This window comes from Rhopalosiphum padi, chromosome 3, assembly GCF_020882245.1.
Source record: "Rhopalosiphum padi isolate XX-2018 chromosome 3, ASM2088224v1, whole genome shotgun sequence".
Classification (NCBI taxonomy): Eukaryota; Metazoa; Arthropoda; class Insecta; order Hemiptera; family Aphididae; genus Rhopalosiphum; species Rhopalosiphum padi.
In genome coordinates this window covers 40297767-40315286 of record NC_083599.1, presented here as the reverse complement: position 1 = coordinate 40315286, position 17520 = coordinate 40297767, and the positions used below count along the sequence as shown (strand labels likewise).

Genomic DNA, 17520 nt, shown 5'->3' with positions numbered 1-17520 from the left:
ATTATTAGTTAATCTTTCAACGAAATATCACGAATTAAGCAAAACAAAAAATAAAAGATTGTACACTATTCATTTTAAATAAGGAAGTTACTAAACTATTTTGAATATAATCTAAAATAAATGTTTTTGTTTTTTACTTAATTTTAAAATAATCAAGAAAAATGTACGATCTATATTTCTTTTACACGATAAGTATATGAGATAGTTACGGAATACATAAAAAATAGCACATAAACATAATTATTATGACTTATGAGAGAAGTCAACTATAGTAAGTTATATACCTTTGAGTATATATGTTGTATACAAGTACTTGTCACTTTTTAAAAAAACATTCATTTTATAACTGCTATTATTCCAAAAATACAAAAAATATACACAAATCACTCAAATATAGAAGTGCAATGTATTAATCAATAAACAAGTAATTTGATAATTTAAATAATATTTCAGTATTGAACATTAAAATATAGGTAAATGTATACTGAAAATTCAAAAAAAAGTTTCATATAACTGGTGGTTACATATAAAACTAATATTTAAACGTTAAACTATAATAACTATTAAGTATTAATATTACTATAGTCGTTACTTAATCAATAATCATTATAATGGTTTCCATAAAACCCTGCATATGATAAAATTATTAAAATTTTCAATAAACAGGTAATAATAATTATCGAGTTTTGCAATAATAACATCATAATATTCGGTGGGTGTGTATATTATATATATATATATATATATATGTAGTTGTTACCAGTTGTAAAGGACAGGTCCCCTTCTCATTTCTATGTGACAAGAGACATACAGTTTTTGGCGAAAAACCTTGTCGGAATAGCATTCACGATGGATAATCTAATTTCAACCCGCATTTTTTTCCTTTTAGTAGTTATTTCCCAAGGCCATTTTCGATGTAGGAAATGGCAATAATAATAACAATAATAATAGTAATAGGTGTAATAACAGTAATGTTAATACACCACGCACCGATAAAGCGACGCTACTTAAAACTACGAATATAATTTTATAATATGTGTAATGTGTATGACCTTTCGAACGCCACCGGTTTTTCACCGACTATATAACTACCTATATTATAGGTATAGGTATTCGAAAACTATTCGTCTGTTTGCGCTTATTTATCTTTATTGTAATTTATTATTGACGATCGTGGTGTTCTAGCCAAACACACACAACGCGATGAGAATCCGAGAGGTCCTTATCAAAAATGTACAACTTTTTAATAATAAGTATAATTATTAGTAAACCATTATTATTAACATAATAATATATACATAGTGTTAGTTATTATACCTACGATGAGGTGATGGGACGCGACGGTAACAATAATAAATAAGAATATATTCTGCAGTTTATGTACCTACCTGTAGTATACTATTGTAATTAACTATACATAGGACATGGCACGACAAATGTGTTTGTGTATTTGAAAACAAGTGCGATGTGAAGTGCATAGGTATAACCTAATCTATTTCTGTGTTATTACATAATTTATGATACTCCGCCGACAACCACCGGTATAAATTGTGTAAAACTAACAACGAATACCGAACAAATTATATATTAGGTACATCCGGCGGCGGCGGTATTCCGATGGTATTTGATTGTACAATTATATATATATATATAATATGTATGTACTATGCATGTTGTAAATAAAATAACAATTATGTTATGTGCGCTACCTGTGTCTAGGTCGAGTATATTATAGGGAAAACACGACAAGGAAAAATACGCCAAGTAAAAGACTACACTGAATGTATTTTTACTTGTTCAGGTAATTTACTCAAATGTTTGAAAATTACAAATACATTTTCCAAGTCAAAAAGAACCAATTGACACGTTGACTGCCACACGACCGGAAGCCGTCATCTCATAAACAAATATAGAATGTCATTTTCATGACCGCCTACTACCAAAATTATACATATTATTTATTATGTTCTAATATAAGTTGTAAACTTTGCGCTTGGTTTACAATGACACATTAACAGGCGTGTACTGCAGTTTAAGTATTGTCATCATAGCATAGAAAAAATAAACTATTAATAATGATGAGATTATTAAAACGCCATATTATCAAAGGCGACCATAATACATTAAGCATAAATAATATGATAGTATTTTAAATGATAATGATTTATGCATAAAGATCACTTATATTTTATTTTTTAAATAAAATAGAGGTCCTGGAAAATCACCCATATCCTTGAATTTCTGCGTTTGACTCTAACTCAGTGTATGGGAATTTTGCCAGGAACATAAAATAAGATGTTGTCTTTCCCTGAATTTATCTTTAAAATTAAATATATTTATAATACATTTAAAAATTAAATATAAAGCATAATCACTGGGTTAATTTTTTCCTCGTGTAACTCGTTCCATTGTATTTCAGCGCACATTGTTATTATAAAATAAACTTTTACAGATTTCATATATTTATTAACAAAAAATAAAAATAAACAATAATGTTTAAGGATCAAAAATATAATGTACGAAAATCATTGTAATTCACACATTCCTTTTTTTGTTTTATTTATACCCTAATCGTTTTTTTTTACGTATATCATATTTTACCGATTTCTGTCTGGGTCATACACGCGTTTAATTCGATTCTATCGAGAACGAGACGTGTCGATCATTATATTATATTTGCATTGTTATTATTATTACTATTATGGTTTTCACCTTCGAACGCGTCGTCGAGTACAGGAACCTCGGGACCGCGCGGCGGACTCGGCGTTGTGCTCGTAAGCGCGATAAACGTAAAATCAAATCAAATCAAACCAAACAAAATTATGTGTAGTTAAGTAAAACAAACACGCGCATTAATCCACAAGCGGCCGGGACAAGGTAGGAGGAGAAGTAGTAAGGTGATCGAGTAGGTGGCGGTAGATGATTATTATTATGCCGTCGACGTCGTCGTCATCGTCGTCGTATCGTTTATCGGAACAAGTAACAACGACCAACGCGGTGTATAATAAAATAATATAATATAATACCTATTACAACCGCGTGAGAAGTATAATAATATGATAATTTATTATTTTTTATTACAATATTTGTTATTATTGTTATTTTGATCGTGTTGCGATCATCACAGCCACTGATTTTATCTGACCGGCCAAAGGCCGAACGATAAGATTTCAGTGAAACGTATTCGATTCCCTACTCCCGACTTGCTGCACGTCGTCTTCGTCCGCGCAACACATACGCACGCACACACTCGCACGCACGCAACCGTTCGTCGGCTATAAGAGCGATAGCCACTCGCCGTCTGTAACTGTCACAGTCAGTCACGTGAAATCTTTCGGCCGCTCGTCTCACTCGTCGTGTTCCTCTACTTGTCACAATCGTCGCCGGAAAGGCCGTTCCACCCTACACAGCACAGTAAAGACAAAACCATGTACGTCACTATGGCTGACGTCCGCGGGCTAATGACGATCGTCGTCGTACTGGTGATCGGTGCCGTCCAAGCCACCAATCATCCGCGTACCGTCGGTCAAGGAAAGCAATCGGGCGCCAACGCGATAAAAGTGGTCTCGAACGATAAAGGTACCGTACATAAAGTACTAACTGTTAATTTTCTATACGAAAATCAAATACTGTCTTTGTTTTTCTGTCGAGCGAGTTTATATTACGCACTTTCGAGTACACTATTATGGAATATCGATGATATGTTAAACTTAGAAAAAAATACCTAACACCTTGACGGTGAATCGCGACGTCGCGGTGTTTTTTTTATAATTCCGCCTAGGAAAATCGATATCCCGGTTACGCGGTTTGATAGTACCTATACTTGGCGAAAACCTTGTCGAAGTAACGTTTGTAATGGATAATCTAATTTAAACCAGCATTTTTCCTTTTCATAGCTAAGTTCCGAGGTCGTTTTTGCAGTGAGTAATTACAAAATTAAATAATGATAGGTAATAATAAAAGTAATAGTAAAACACTATTACACATAGTCAACCGATAACTTCATATAAATAGGTATCTACTGTACCTAAAAATAACGAGTTTTTTTTATGAATTTTAGTACTTTAACGGATTATAATATCAGAAGTGTATATGCAATTACAATCTATACAAATATCTTTCACGATTTCATGTGTTGTATATTAACAACAGAAATAATTATGACAATTGTCTATTAAACTACGCGATTTTGTCGAAGTTTTACAAAAAATCAAAATGTTCAAAATATTTTACAGGTCCAGGCTTTGATTAAGATATTTTGACGTAAATTGACTGTTACTGATTATATTGTTATTTTTGAGATAAACACTTATTATTAAAATAAAAATGATTATATTTTAGAGAATATTACCTAGTTCTCAATTTTTTTTTAATTTAGTACATATTTATTTATTGTTTAATGATTTAACGTACCTAATTCATTTTTTAACAGCTATAACATTTTAATGCATTATGTTTAAAAAACGGTTTTGTCGTTATCCTCAAAATATGGTTAACTTTTAATTTCCTCATCTATATTTAATTTTGAGATGAATGTATATGTTTTTAAAATTGTATTTTTCTTTAAAAAACTTTGTATATCAGAAATAATTAATTGATCTAAAATATTGTGAGTCGTTTCTTGTGGAAAATAGGATCTAGTTTTAATTTGGGTGTAAAGATTAAAAATTCCAATGACTATTTTGAAAAAAACATGAAAATATTAACGCAAAAATATTTATTGACAAAATCAATTTTGTTTAAGTGTTGTAATTCATAACTATAGACTTGAATTTTTTATATTTGTATTAGAATTTTCTACACGTGATATTATAATGCTCAACATGTATTAGCTTTTTCGCATTTTTTTCTATTACGTTACGTTTTGTATTTAAAAATATTGATAACAATTTGTATATGATAGGTCAAAAAGCCAGAATTAAATTAATACAAGATTCCCGATAAATTGTATCTACTTATAGTACTTAAATATATAGGCAAAATTTTTATTTTTATCACAATTGATGGTTTTATTATACCTATACTTACCTATAAACGAAAAATAGTCACTGAAAAAGTGAAAACTATTGAAGTACTCCATACATTTTGCAAATAACTCGAGAAGCTCACAAAGTAAACCTGCAATACGATACATTTTACAAAATATGACGTAGTTCGTTTTCCGGTTTACCAAGCTTCTGGTATAATCGTAATATTTATAATTGCTATTTACTATTATAGTATTATTTATATATTTACTCAATAAACACACATATGATAATATATTACAATGTATTTTATATGGAACCCGTTCTAATTGTCGTACAACGTATACCGGATACCCAAACTGATACACTAATAGTTAATTAGTTATGAGTTTTGACCATGAAAATTAAATAATAACTCATTTGCTTACTAGTTTATTTTTATTTTTCCTGAGTTATTATAATTAATAATATTTAAGTATGAATATTATAAAATATTAAAATGTAATCTTCGAAAACCAATATTCATATTCATATGTAATACCTAACGTTTAATTTTAATTTTTTTTATGTATAAGCTATAATAACCTAAGTTGTTACCTTGTTGGTGCTGTACCAAGAATATAAAAAAAAATGTATATTTAATGGATTTATCATAATAATAATTTATAAATACGAATAAGAGTGCAGATTAAAAGTTTAACGAACTGACATTTAGTGGTGTGCAAGTGTGTTTATGGTAAGAGATGGTGAGTATTAGTTTTAAATTTTTAACAAAACAATGAATGTATTGATTTTACAATAATATTTACGTTTTTTTTTGTGTATCTGTAGTGTATACATATTAAGTAGTCTAAAATATGTTTCAATTTTCAATATTGAGAGTGGTCCTGATAGAAAATTGAATCTAGCTTTTTTTAGCTATTATTTTATACAATTATTCTCAAATACTACAATTCAATTAAAAACAGCGAATTTGACGAATCAGATAATATATTTTTATTATTTAGTTACTGGGATTGGGTACCTGAAAATCTGGGAGTTTTATTATTTTGTTTTAGTTTAAAAAATATTAATTATAGAAACTTAAAATATTCTTCTATTTCTTAAATTATCCTTTTCTATACACAATACAATATTTTTAATATAATATTTAATATTAAACTATTCATACTATTCTATGTGATACTTCAGTATTGACTTATAATTTAACAGTTAGGTAGTAATTTCTATTTATTGTATGGAGTTTGTTTTGACAAACTGTATTAAGTTCCTAACTATTACTAATAGAAAAAAAATAACTTATAACAAAATATTAATACAAGATAAAATATCCTTACCAAGTTGACCGTCTTATTCAACACTCACCTTTCCTTGAAATTTCGTTTGATAAAAACTTTAAAAACCATCTGCATTGGTTTGAGAGTTAAATAAAATACACACTGTGGTTGCTGTTATGGGCTATAAGCATTACATTTTACTCTCACATAGTTTATTATTCTATTGTGTGAGAGTTGTGTTTTACTCTTATTCATATACACCACTAGAAAAAGGAGAAAAAACTGAATATTAGGGTATAAAAAGCGAGAGCAATTTTCATTATTTTGTATACACCATGATGTAGATATTATGTAGTTAATATTGTGAAAATTAACTTATTGGCTATCAGTAATAAATTTAACTCTCACCTAAAATCCTATATCTATTTTAAGCTAAATATATTCAGAATATCGGTAATATCATATTATGATAAGCATTAAAATCAATTTGTATTTTGGTGTATGAAACCCAAAGCATGAACCCAAATCTGAAAAATACCAAGGCAAATAACTTGTTACAAATAAAAAAATGATAGTCTCCGCTCAGAATCATTTTTTCGTACTCAATAATTTATCAATGGAATTCAACTTAACACTATCCATTTCTGTTACTCAATGACATAATATAGGAGACTGAGCTCCACGGATTTTACTTTGATTTTCATCATGATTCATTGAAGCTATTGAATCCGGAAAGTCTTATCTTGCTCTATAAAAATGTTGTTATCGGTGTAAAAAACTAATTAAAATCGAATATTGACAAATTACTATATTAAGCTCAAAAAGCGTCATAACACTTTGAAAATGTTAACAAGTTTAAGTTACACCCAAAAATAGTGTTTCAATTTTCGCTAAAACTGATTTTGCGAAAAAATCTTAAGTTTTTATTCATTTTGATTATCTATTTTAAAAAATACTGAGAATTTTTAATGTTCACTTCTTAAGTACCAATTATATTCAATTTTCTATCAGTGACCATTCTCAAAGTTGAAGATCGAAGCAATTGTTCTACTATTTATTATGTATATGCAGAAAAATATAAATAAAACACACCGTTGTAAAATAAATACAACGTTCCACTCAGAATCTAACATATTAATATTATACTGTACATTTCATGGCTGAGCTACTTTCGCGACAAATATAAAATAAATTATACATTGCAATTTAGTTACCTTTTAATATCTATCTGTTTGTAAAACTAATATACATTTATTAATAATGTAAATATCTAAATTATGACACACTTGGGTTTTTTTTTAGATAACGCGCGATGGATATTTGAATTTCAGCAATAAATAAAATATTAAACCATTGTATGTAACATTAAAACAAGAAAAAGACAAAAATGTACAATATATAAATCTTTATTTTCCATGAAACTATCGATAAATTATGTAATTCTAAAAATGAGTTTGATAAAATCCATGTACACTAATGGACGATATCAAGTATAAAAAAATGGAACAATTGAATAATATCGAACGTTAATTATTATATTATTTAGTAGTCACCATAACTCATACTTTGTAGGTTTGAATCACAACTAATGTAATAATATCACGGAGGTATTATAAATAATATAACGTCATTACTCATTACATTTCGATGGGTCATCGATATCATATTGCCACTTACTTAATATTTCTATTGTTATTATTATAGTACATGGTTATGAGTAATGTTATTCGTAAAAATGTTATTAAGTTAATATCGTATAAATACGTAATAAGTAATAACATGAAATGCATTTTACACGACGCAAATATAATATAGAAACGTGTTTTATTATTGTTAGTATTGTGAATCGTTAGAAGTTTCATCATCGACTTTGGTCGGTGATATTATGAATATTTTATAGTAATAGAAAATCTTTGGTCAGAAAGGATCATACGCATATCCTTTTGTCGTAATCGTAAAGTTTAGGCACGTAATGCATACTATTATAATAATATAGGTGTCATACAAGTCAATATAATTAGTGTACTTACTAAACTGTTAGAAAACGAATAGTTTAAACTTAAAAAATAGCCCCTCTGCATTCATTTAATGTACAGCATACCAAAATCATCATTGTTTTGCTGGTGTAGTATATTTTTCTTAGTTTCAATATATTATAATATATATAATAATATAATATATATAAATATTCATAATTTTAATGTTTTTTTTTTTTTTGAGTGATAACATATTAGCTTAACGGAATATTGATGTTATTAATTAAATATATAATAAAACTACAAGAGAATTAAAAATTGTGAAATACTAGTATTCTTCAATATTTAATTTTTAGAGAGTCTTAAAATCGTCATTAATTAACTAAATAAATTTAAATATGTTTAAAATAAATAAACAAAAATAACCAACTGTAACAATAATATGACCTAAAATAAAGCCATTTATTATTCTTTAATAAATAATAAATTAATCTACATAAATTACTAGTGAGGTGACTTTCGTTATAATTGTTCAGTCTTTAAGTTAATGGTGTCACATAAACAGGTGGAAAACATTATAGATTTATAGTAAGTAATATAAAATATTTAGCACAATTACATAATTAGACCACACTCAATTATTATAGTAATTATAATATTATTATTATACATTCTATGTATTTATAATATTTATTGTATTTTACCTCTAATGCTTGCTTAAAATTATAAGGATATTTACGATTATATAAAGTATGACAAAATGTTGACTTGGTAATACTTGATATTTTGGTAATAAATATTAATGATTATGATTGATGGTTCTATTTGATACTTTAATTTGCATTTTATAAAATTACCACATAACATTTGATAAAATGTTTAAAATTCAATATTTTTTTATAAATTAAATTATAATCTTACAAAAAAACGTATAAATAAAAATATTTAACTACTTAATTACTGAATATAGGTGTGATGAAGGTAGTAATTAATTAGTGATTACTAACTGTATATTATATGAAACATATTTTAACTTGTGAAATTAAAAGTTGCTTTAAAAAAAAAAAACTTATTGTGTAACATAATTTTAACTGTTTAGTTTATTAATTCCCAGTCTTTGTATAGTATCCGATAACTAATAAGACTGCATAATTTATATTATCATCACCTTCTTTTTATTGATATCAGTGATTTCTAGAACATTGTTAGGTATTAATAATAACTAATAAGCAATACATTATACACTTGTATGGCTGTAATACTGAGTATTGTGTAATACAAAGTTACTACCTGCCCTGTTTCCTATACAGAATTTACTTCTGTTATAAACTTATAACACGTAAAAGATTTTGAATTTAGACACAATACTGTAGAGAGTGTAAAGCTTTTATCTGATCGATAATATAATGACTATATTGTAATATAAATTAATTTTTTGAGACTTCGTTAACGAAAATAATTTATAACCATAGAGATGTGAAGTTGTCCCTAAGCTTAGTCATTGCATTGACTAAAATGAAACTAAGAAGTCGTATTTAGGTACTATAGTAAGTAGTACTAGTCTATGATAAAATTAATTACCTACGATGTTAATATGTTATAATAATATGTTTTTTATAAAACTACTGTTCGTTATTTATTTTAATAAATGGTTTTAGCAATACAAGATAGATAACTTAATAAGTCAAAAAGGATATTATTTGATTTTTAATCGATTTAAAATGTTTTTTATACAATATTAATTATATAAGCATTTAATATAAATTGTACCAGTAATAAGTGCTTGACTAAATAATTATTTCGTAATATATTTTATGTTATGTTTATGACCATAATATTATTCCTTTTATGGACTATTATCATTATTCATTAATACACAACGTTTAATGCCTCGGAAACAAATCGTTCAATATTTGATATAGAAAATGCTCAAAAAAATTATCTATTAAATGGTTTTAATTCTTATTTGAAAAATATAAATTTGTATCACCACAGAACATCCTTTAAGTGGTACAAATATTCTCAAGGTTTTGAAAACGTGGTGAAATATATTTAAAAACTACAAAAATCAGATTTTGATTACCTATAATTATTAAAGAAAAAAGGAGGGTGAGCACTGAGCATGCTTATTAAATCACCTTGTACCTTTATTATATAATTTTATACAAACGTCAGAAGCCTGCATGCGTTTCACTATTTTTCCATGTATCTTATAAACCGATTTGTATTAGGTACATTATAAGGCACCTTGAGTGTTTGACTAAGTGACAGTGTCTTTATAATAATCGATCTAAAAAACATTATATTATTATTATTATTATTATTTTGTGTGTATTACTATTTACTGTAAATATTTGTATCCATCGAAAATAATTTATAGGCATATTTACCTAAAAATTCAGACCAAAACTACGAGCTATGCTTCATGCTTGTAAACGTTTAATTAAACCTCGTCTCGCTTTGAATATAATAATTTGTATTTGTATGTATCATATAGTAAATTATATTTTAAATAAATTGTTTCCTTCAAATTTTTCGTTATGCTTTAAAAATTACCATTTTTTATACGTAAGAAGTGAAAATTAAATACTCTACAAAATTCGAAGATTATTATTAAAATTGCCTATCATTGTCTTAAATCTGATATATTCTACATTAAGCTGTTAATATAATATGTTATTGAATATTATCTTATATGACCGCTAAGGTGTGTGTCCATCATAGTCTTCATGTAATCATGTTTACGGTAGTAATAAGATATAAGAAATTAAACGATTTTTATTTTATTTTTAAGCATGCAAACTCGGTTATTTACTTAATACTTAATATTACATTATTTACATTAGAAATTAATTTTTATCTATTTTATATCACGTGCTACTATGTTGCTAATTTGTTACTATTTGTTCAAAAACATGATTGTTATTCGAATTGATTGTCATTTTCAAGTGCTGTATTGTAAATTGCAACTGTATATTAAAATCAAACTTGTCTGTAAAGCATACCTAATGACAATTTTTAAATCGTAAAATACGTTAACTAGTTAATACAGATTTTTTTTAATTATTCAATTTTCTTCCTTATATAAATATATTTTTTTGATACTTTCATATTATTGTATTATAATAATATGTTATTATTATAAACAATTATGGCTGTACTTAATAGTATTAAAATTTGTTTTACATGTAATTATTAATTACTATGTATTAGCTATGATAATTCGATTTGCTTTTATTCTAATTATATATGTTTTAATATTTATAAATACAGCAGAAAAAATACCTTCATCGTATTAATGTTATTGAATATTTATCTTGGATGTATTATAAATTTTAATGCTTTGATATTATATCTGGAATCGTTGAAAGTATAATGGTTAAATTCCCAAGTGTTTAATCAGTAGGTATAATATGTACATATGGAAACATATTCAGTATAACAAAAGATATACTTTAAGGTCATTTGAACACGTGTTATGTTGTTGTCGCACTATAATAAAATGTTTCGATTTTTATTTAATCTGTTTTCTGTTGTGTACAATAATTTATAATTATTTTCAAGCTTATATTATATTTCCAAGATTTTTTACCAAACTTTAACATTTTTATATATACCTAGTTAAAAAAAAATTAAACAATCTAAGAGGTATAAATAGCTTAAATGTAATCCAAATATTTTTAAAATATCATTAAGATAGGAAATGATAATTTAATTTACTGAAAAATCTTTCAAATTTCAACAATTGATACATTTTAATTATAAAATAAAAAAATTAAAATCGTTTAATGAGAAATCATTATAATATGCATAAATACCCAATATCCTATTTCATCAAAATTTAAATTTTAGACGCTTATAAAAAATATTTATCTAATTAATTCAACTTTTTTTTAGTATTTTTGTAACAAAACGTATATGGTACCACATACATATTAAGTATTTAAACCTTAAATTTTAATATTAAAAATAATATAAATTTTTGACTACAAAATAATTTACAAATTTCATGATTTTATGAAAATTAAATAATTTTTATAATAATTATTATTAAAATAATAAATTTTAAATACTCAAGTATTTAATTATTAATTATTAATAATGTATTTCAAACAGTTGTAATCTAACAGTTAGATTACAGTTTTCCTTAGATAATTCATTAATCACGACTGTGAAAGCCTTCAGCAGAGTATTAACATTTAAGGAATTATAACCTAATTTGAGCCTTCCATCTGAGCCAATCATTACTTGGTGGGTATCTGGTTAGCAGCAGTCGAATACTATTCTAAACATTTTAAAAATATTAAAGAAGTTATTTCAAATCTTGATTCAGATACTGCAATCGCTATTACACAAGCTACTAAAATTATGTAAAATAACGACCTAAAAAATCATTTAGCATTAACATATATTTCCACAAATGTTGGTTTCTTGGTTAAAGTAATTATAAAAATAGAAACATCAAATCATTTGATTTGAAAGCCTATTACGATATTGAAAAATGCAGAAAACAAATTAAATGAAGTTCAAGGAGAATCCGGAGTTATAATAAAAAATAAATTAAACTACGTAATTGGTAAAAACGTTAATTTACAAAAAATTTAAATTATTTAAGATATTCTTCAAAATACAAACGAAAATACGTCAAATGATATTGAAACAACACCATCTGACATAATATTATGTAGTATGAAATATGCCCCATTTAACCTTGGTCTACGTTGAACACTTTTTCAGTAGCTTCAAATCGATTTTAAGATCTAACCACCGTACATTCAAATTTACGTTGTATCTAATTGGTTCGAAGAAGACAACAACGAAGATGATTAAATTAAATTAAATTAATGCAAAATATCGATTTTTTTGTAAATTTGTGATTTTTTTTCTCTAATATTTCATGTTTTTTAATACATATTTTGCCAAAAATAAGAACATAAATATTTACATATTTTGACTTTTTTATTGCGTAAAAACCGGCGTCTTACTTATAACCAATTTTTTTAATTTGAATTCTAGTATTAACAACCAAAGAGAAAAAATTCAATAATTTTAGATTTTTAAATAACTTAGATATTTTAGCACCGTGTTGAAAAAAAATGGAACATTTCAAATGTCTATTATAAAAGGCACATAAAGATATATAATATTTTAAAATACTATATTAAGGTACTTATTGAAAAATTCAAATTTGTGTGATTTTTATTCGTCTTTAAATTAAAAATAATAAGAAAATCAATTTTATTGTTTCTTCCAATGATTAAGAAAAGTATTGTACATTTTTATGACCCCCTCCCCCTAGTATAAGGTATATACCTAAGACGAGTAGATTTTTAGTGATCACGACATTCAGTAAACGAGGTTCAATAATTCAAACCTAACTTCCTAATAGGAGTTGCAGATAATAAATACAATTACGTAATTATCTAATTTCGATTTTTCCGTATTTTTTTTTCAAAGGACCCAGATGCCACCACCCATTGATAAACAATTGCGATACATCAGTGTACCCAATTTTGGACTGGGAATTATCTGGGTGGTTCTACCACGCAATGTTCAAATCTTGCCGACCAATGTACTCACCAAAGGGCGTACACATTTGCACTGAAAATCAAGATCTGCCAAAGACCAGAGAAATATGCGAAGACTTATGCGGTAAGTTATACACATATAGACGATGTATTGTAAGATTGTGAGCACGCGTGTGTATGTATGTGTATATCTCTACTATCACTCTGCTTTGGTAAACGGTATACCGTTAATTTAATTTAACTATTATAAATGATAGTTAAGTGGACGTAGAATCCGTATGTGTTGTCTCCGTAGTTTTACACACGTGCGACATGCCGACATACCAAATTTTCGTTCACCATTTTCAATATTGTGCTGTTAAGTTTTTATATTAGAGTGAACTAACCTATTATAAAGTTTAAAGTTAAGATAATTATCCAGGGCTCCACGTAGCCTTTTATTGATATTATTATTTTTAAGTAAGTGATGATCATTTTAAAATGTACAGTTTTAAAAAGATCATAACTTACTTAAAAATAATAATATTAATAAAAGGCTACGTGTGGCCCTGGATAATTATCTTACCTTTAAATTTTATGATAGGTCAGTTTATTCTAATATCAAAACTAACAATACAATATTTAAAACGATGAACGTAAATTTGCTTTGTCCCACATGTATAAAACGAAAACAACACATGCGGGTACTACGTCCTCTTAACAAATATAAAAATAAATATATTGTTTAATTTAGAATTACGTAAATATATTAATATGAAATCACAATAGAGGTCAAAATTGCGAAATATTCGATAAAATGTGTTTCAAAGGATTATTTTCGTAAACTTTGACTGCCACATAAGCTCAAGACAATTTCGAGAGGTACCGTGTTTGTTTCCCATTTTTAAAAATACGTTATAGGTATGAGCTCAGAAGATGGGGTTCACCACACAGTTGTACTAATAAAAAAAAGTTAACTCGACCATGATACCTATCTGTTGAATCGTTTTGCTTGTTTTGGATATTGTAATACAATGTTCAGCAAACGAAATATATAATTGACTCCGACACATACATCTTTTTAATCGATGGTGTTAATGATTTTTGGACCAATCAGGCATATACACAATAAAACACTCATTAGTTTCTCGACAAATGCCCATTATAATAGTATATAACTAGTGTTGAGATTCGAGTACTGTTATTCTTATTATTTCTTTCTAAAATATATAAACTTTGATTTTTCTGGCAGAGTTACATTTATTTTTTGACAGTGACTATAATGATGGTCACTTACATAATTGAGACAGTTAGATGATAAATGGCAAAGTTTTTGGTGTATGTGGCCATCATTGACAATTCGAGCATTAAGAGATGTCCTCGGAAAGTTTCCTGTTGATACTATAAAAAATGATAAAATCTGTTCAAAGAGTTTATTTTTGTAGAAAAGTTAGATAATAAGAGTAAAATAAATAACTAAATACAAGGCCAATAATGTTTAAATACTACATACGAGAAACTAGGCGTAGAAATACACAATGGAATTAGTTCACTAATATGTCGATCAACCCCCACTACTAATTAGGTTTCAGTTAAATTAATAAAAATTAATAAGATAAAAAAAAAACGATTGTAGTGAAGTATCTGATAAGTTAGATCTATAAGATAAAATCTAAAAAGTTAAAAATATTTTAATTTTAGTGTCTATTGCTGTGTTTTATTTGTTTGTTATTTGTATATTCTTGTTTCTCATTTTTTGTTGTTAATTTTATATATATGTACATAAGTTTTAGTTAAGTTCTGTTACTTTCTATCTCTAACACAAGCTTTTAGCTTTAAAGAGATAGATAATCATATAAAAATTTTTTTTTAAAAATTCCATTATTGTAAGTTATGATGATTTTAATAAGAAAAAAAAAATCTATTCATGGTATGGTTATATATAATATTGGTACTATTTGATTCCTTTACAGATATACTGTATATTATCCAAGATTAAAAAAACATAATAACCTATTCAGAAGTTTCCTTTCGTGAGAACCATAATGAACTGTCGCGGGGGTATATATTTTAATTTAAAAAATGTCAGGGCGAGACCCTATATACACGAGTGCGCAAGTATTGCTGTATTGCAATTACTCTTTAAACACCTAACCACGGATCTACAGAAATGATCTACAAAATATTATACACAAACAATATTGATGCTGTATGGAATTTGATTTTTTTTTATACACAGGTGAATCGTGTCTCATGAGCAACGGTTCGACGGGTATTTGCACCTTCCATCAAATATGCAAGATCGTTAATGACAAGGCCACCGCCCACCCGAGACCATGTGGGAGTTACAACGTAAATTGCTGTCCCAAGGTAACCGACGACAGCTTGGTACCATTCGTCGATCCTTCGCAAAACAGCAACGGGAATGGCGAACTCGATAACCGTATCTCCAATGACCAATCGTCCTCACGAAATGGTACACTTTACATATATCGTCTTCCGAATAATCGACTTGCGGAAGCCAAACACAACTAGTAGTACTCGCACCAGTAACATTGTTATTTTGTGTAAAAGTAGTCACTGAAGTTTTTTCTCTATTTTTTATTATTATTATTATTATTATTATTATTATTATTACAATTATTATGATTATTATATTATATAATATCCTATATTATTATGCGTAACGTCGCCTTAAAGGTTTCCAATCGTGTATCTATATGTCAACACCTTACTGACCGACCGGCAGCTGCCGTTATTATGGTTGCGTATCGCGACACGAACGGACCGCAAATAAAGACGAACCGAATAATTTAACCATTTTACACGGCGATTAACGGACTCTCTAAAAAAAACCATGTCGGTGGATCAATATTTTTTTTTTATTGATGCAGAAATACTGCACACACATCATCGTTCTCATTGCGCACACGTCACTGACACGAGAAATCTCGTCGAATTCAATGTATCACGGCCTTATTATTTTATCCATAGATTAGATATGGTAAATAAACTAAAGTTCCGGCAACGATCTGTTGTCCCTCGCAGTGATAATAATTATCATGAAACTTTAAATTTTACCGATGTAATTATATAGTGGGCCTTTTTAAACAAACAACATATTTAACATACAATTATAATATACAATTATACTTAGACTTAAACATAGTAATTCATTTAGCATAAATACACGACATTTTACTTGTCTGTCTCAAATTATTTTCTTATTATTGTTATCCTTCATTGCGCGAAAATAAATTATTTAAAGGCCAATACATGTGAGCGCTTCGTTATACAGTACTAAGCGTTGATGAAGCCCATATTGGTGACGTTACAGTGTTTATTTATTAGTTATTACGTTTATGCAGATTGTTTTTCTTAAATGTTTATTTATATTTATACCATATGTTTTTTTTATGATAAAAAAAATTCCCGTCATAATTATCAAAATATTAAACCTTTTAAATATACGTATCATCATTAATTATTTATATCACCACATATTCAATATATTCTTTAAATTTATTTTTTTTTAATTTTATCATAATGAATCAAATAAATACAGATTTATAATTAAAACAATTGGTGTTTTATAAACTCTTAATAATTTGTGAAATGGTCAATTTTATACCTAATCCTACTTTACCAAAAATGTTAAGTTTCAACGATCGGGTATATCTACATTTATTTATAAGTAATTAAAGCTATAAATTATGTAACATAATAATTACTTACAATGAGAAACGTTATAGTTTATATTCTTATGTAAACATAACGATCACGATAAAACGGT

General features: G+C 27.0%; 1 protein-coding gene across 1 annotated transcript; it reads left to right on the top strand.

The window, feature by feature from the left end:
- The first annotated feature begins 3212 nt into the window (after positions 1-3212).
- On the top strand, positions 3213-17309 carry LOC132924469 (uncharacterized). Its single transcript, XM_060988809.1, has 3 exons — positions 3213-3579; positions 13678-13872; positions 15967-17309. The coding sequence occupies exons 1-3, from the start codon at positions 3429-3431 to the stop codon at positions 16260-16262; spliced, it is 642 nt and encodes a 213-aa protein (XP_060844792.1). The 5' UTR covers positions 3213-3428; the 3' UTR covers positions 16263-17309.
- The last annotated feature ends 211 nt before the right edge of the window (positions 17310-17520 follow it).

Coding starts and splice junctions, on each gene's coding strand:
- LOC132924469 (XM_060988809.1), top strand. CDS start 3,429: ATGTACGTCACTATGGCTGACGTCCGCGGGCTAATGACGATCGTCGTC. Junction 3,580..13,677: donor AGTGGTCTCGAACGATAAAG/GTACCGTACATA, acceptor TTTTTTTCAAAG/GACCCAGATGCCACCACCCA. Junction 13,873..15,966: donor AATATGCGAAGACTTATGCG/GTAAGTTATACA, acceptor TTTTATACACAG/GTGAATCGTGTCTCATGAGC.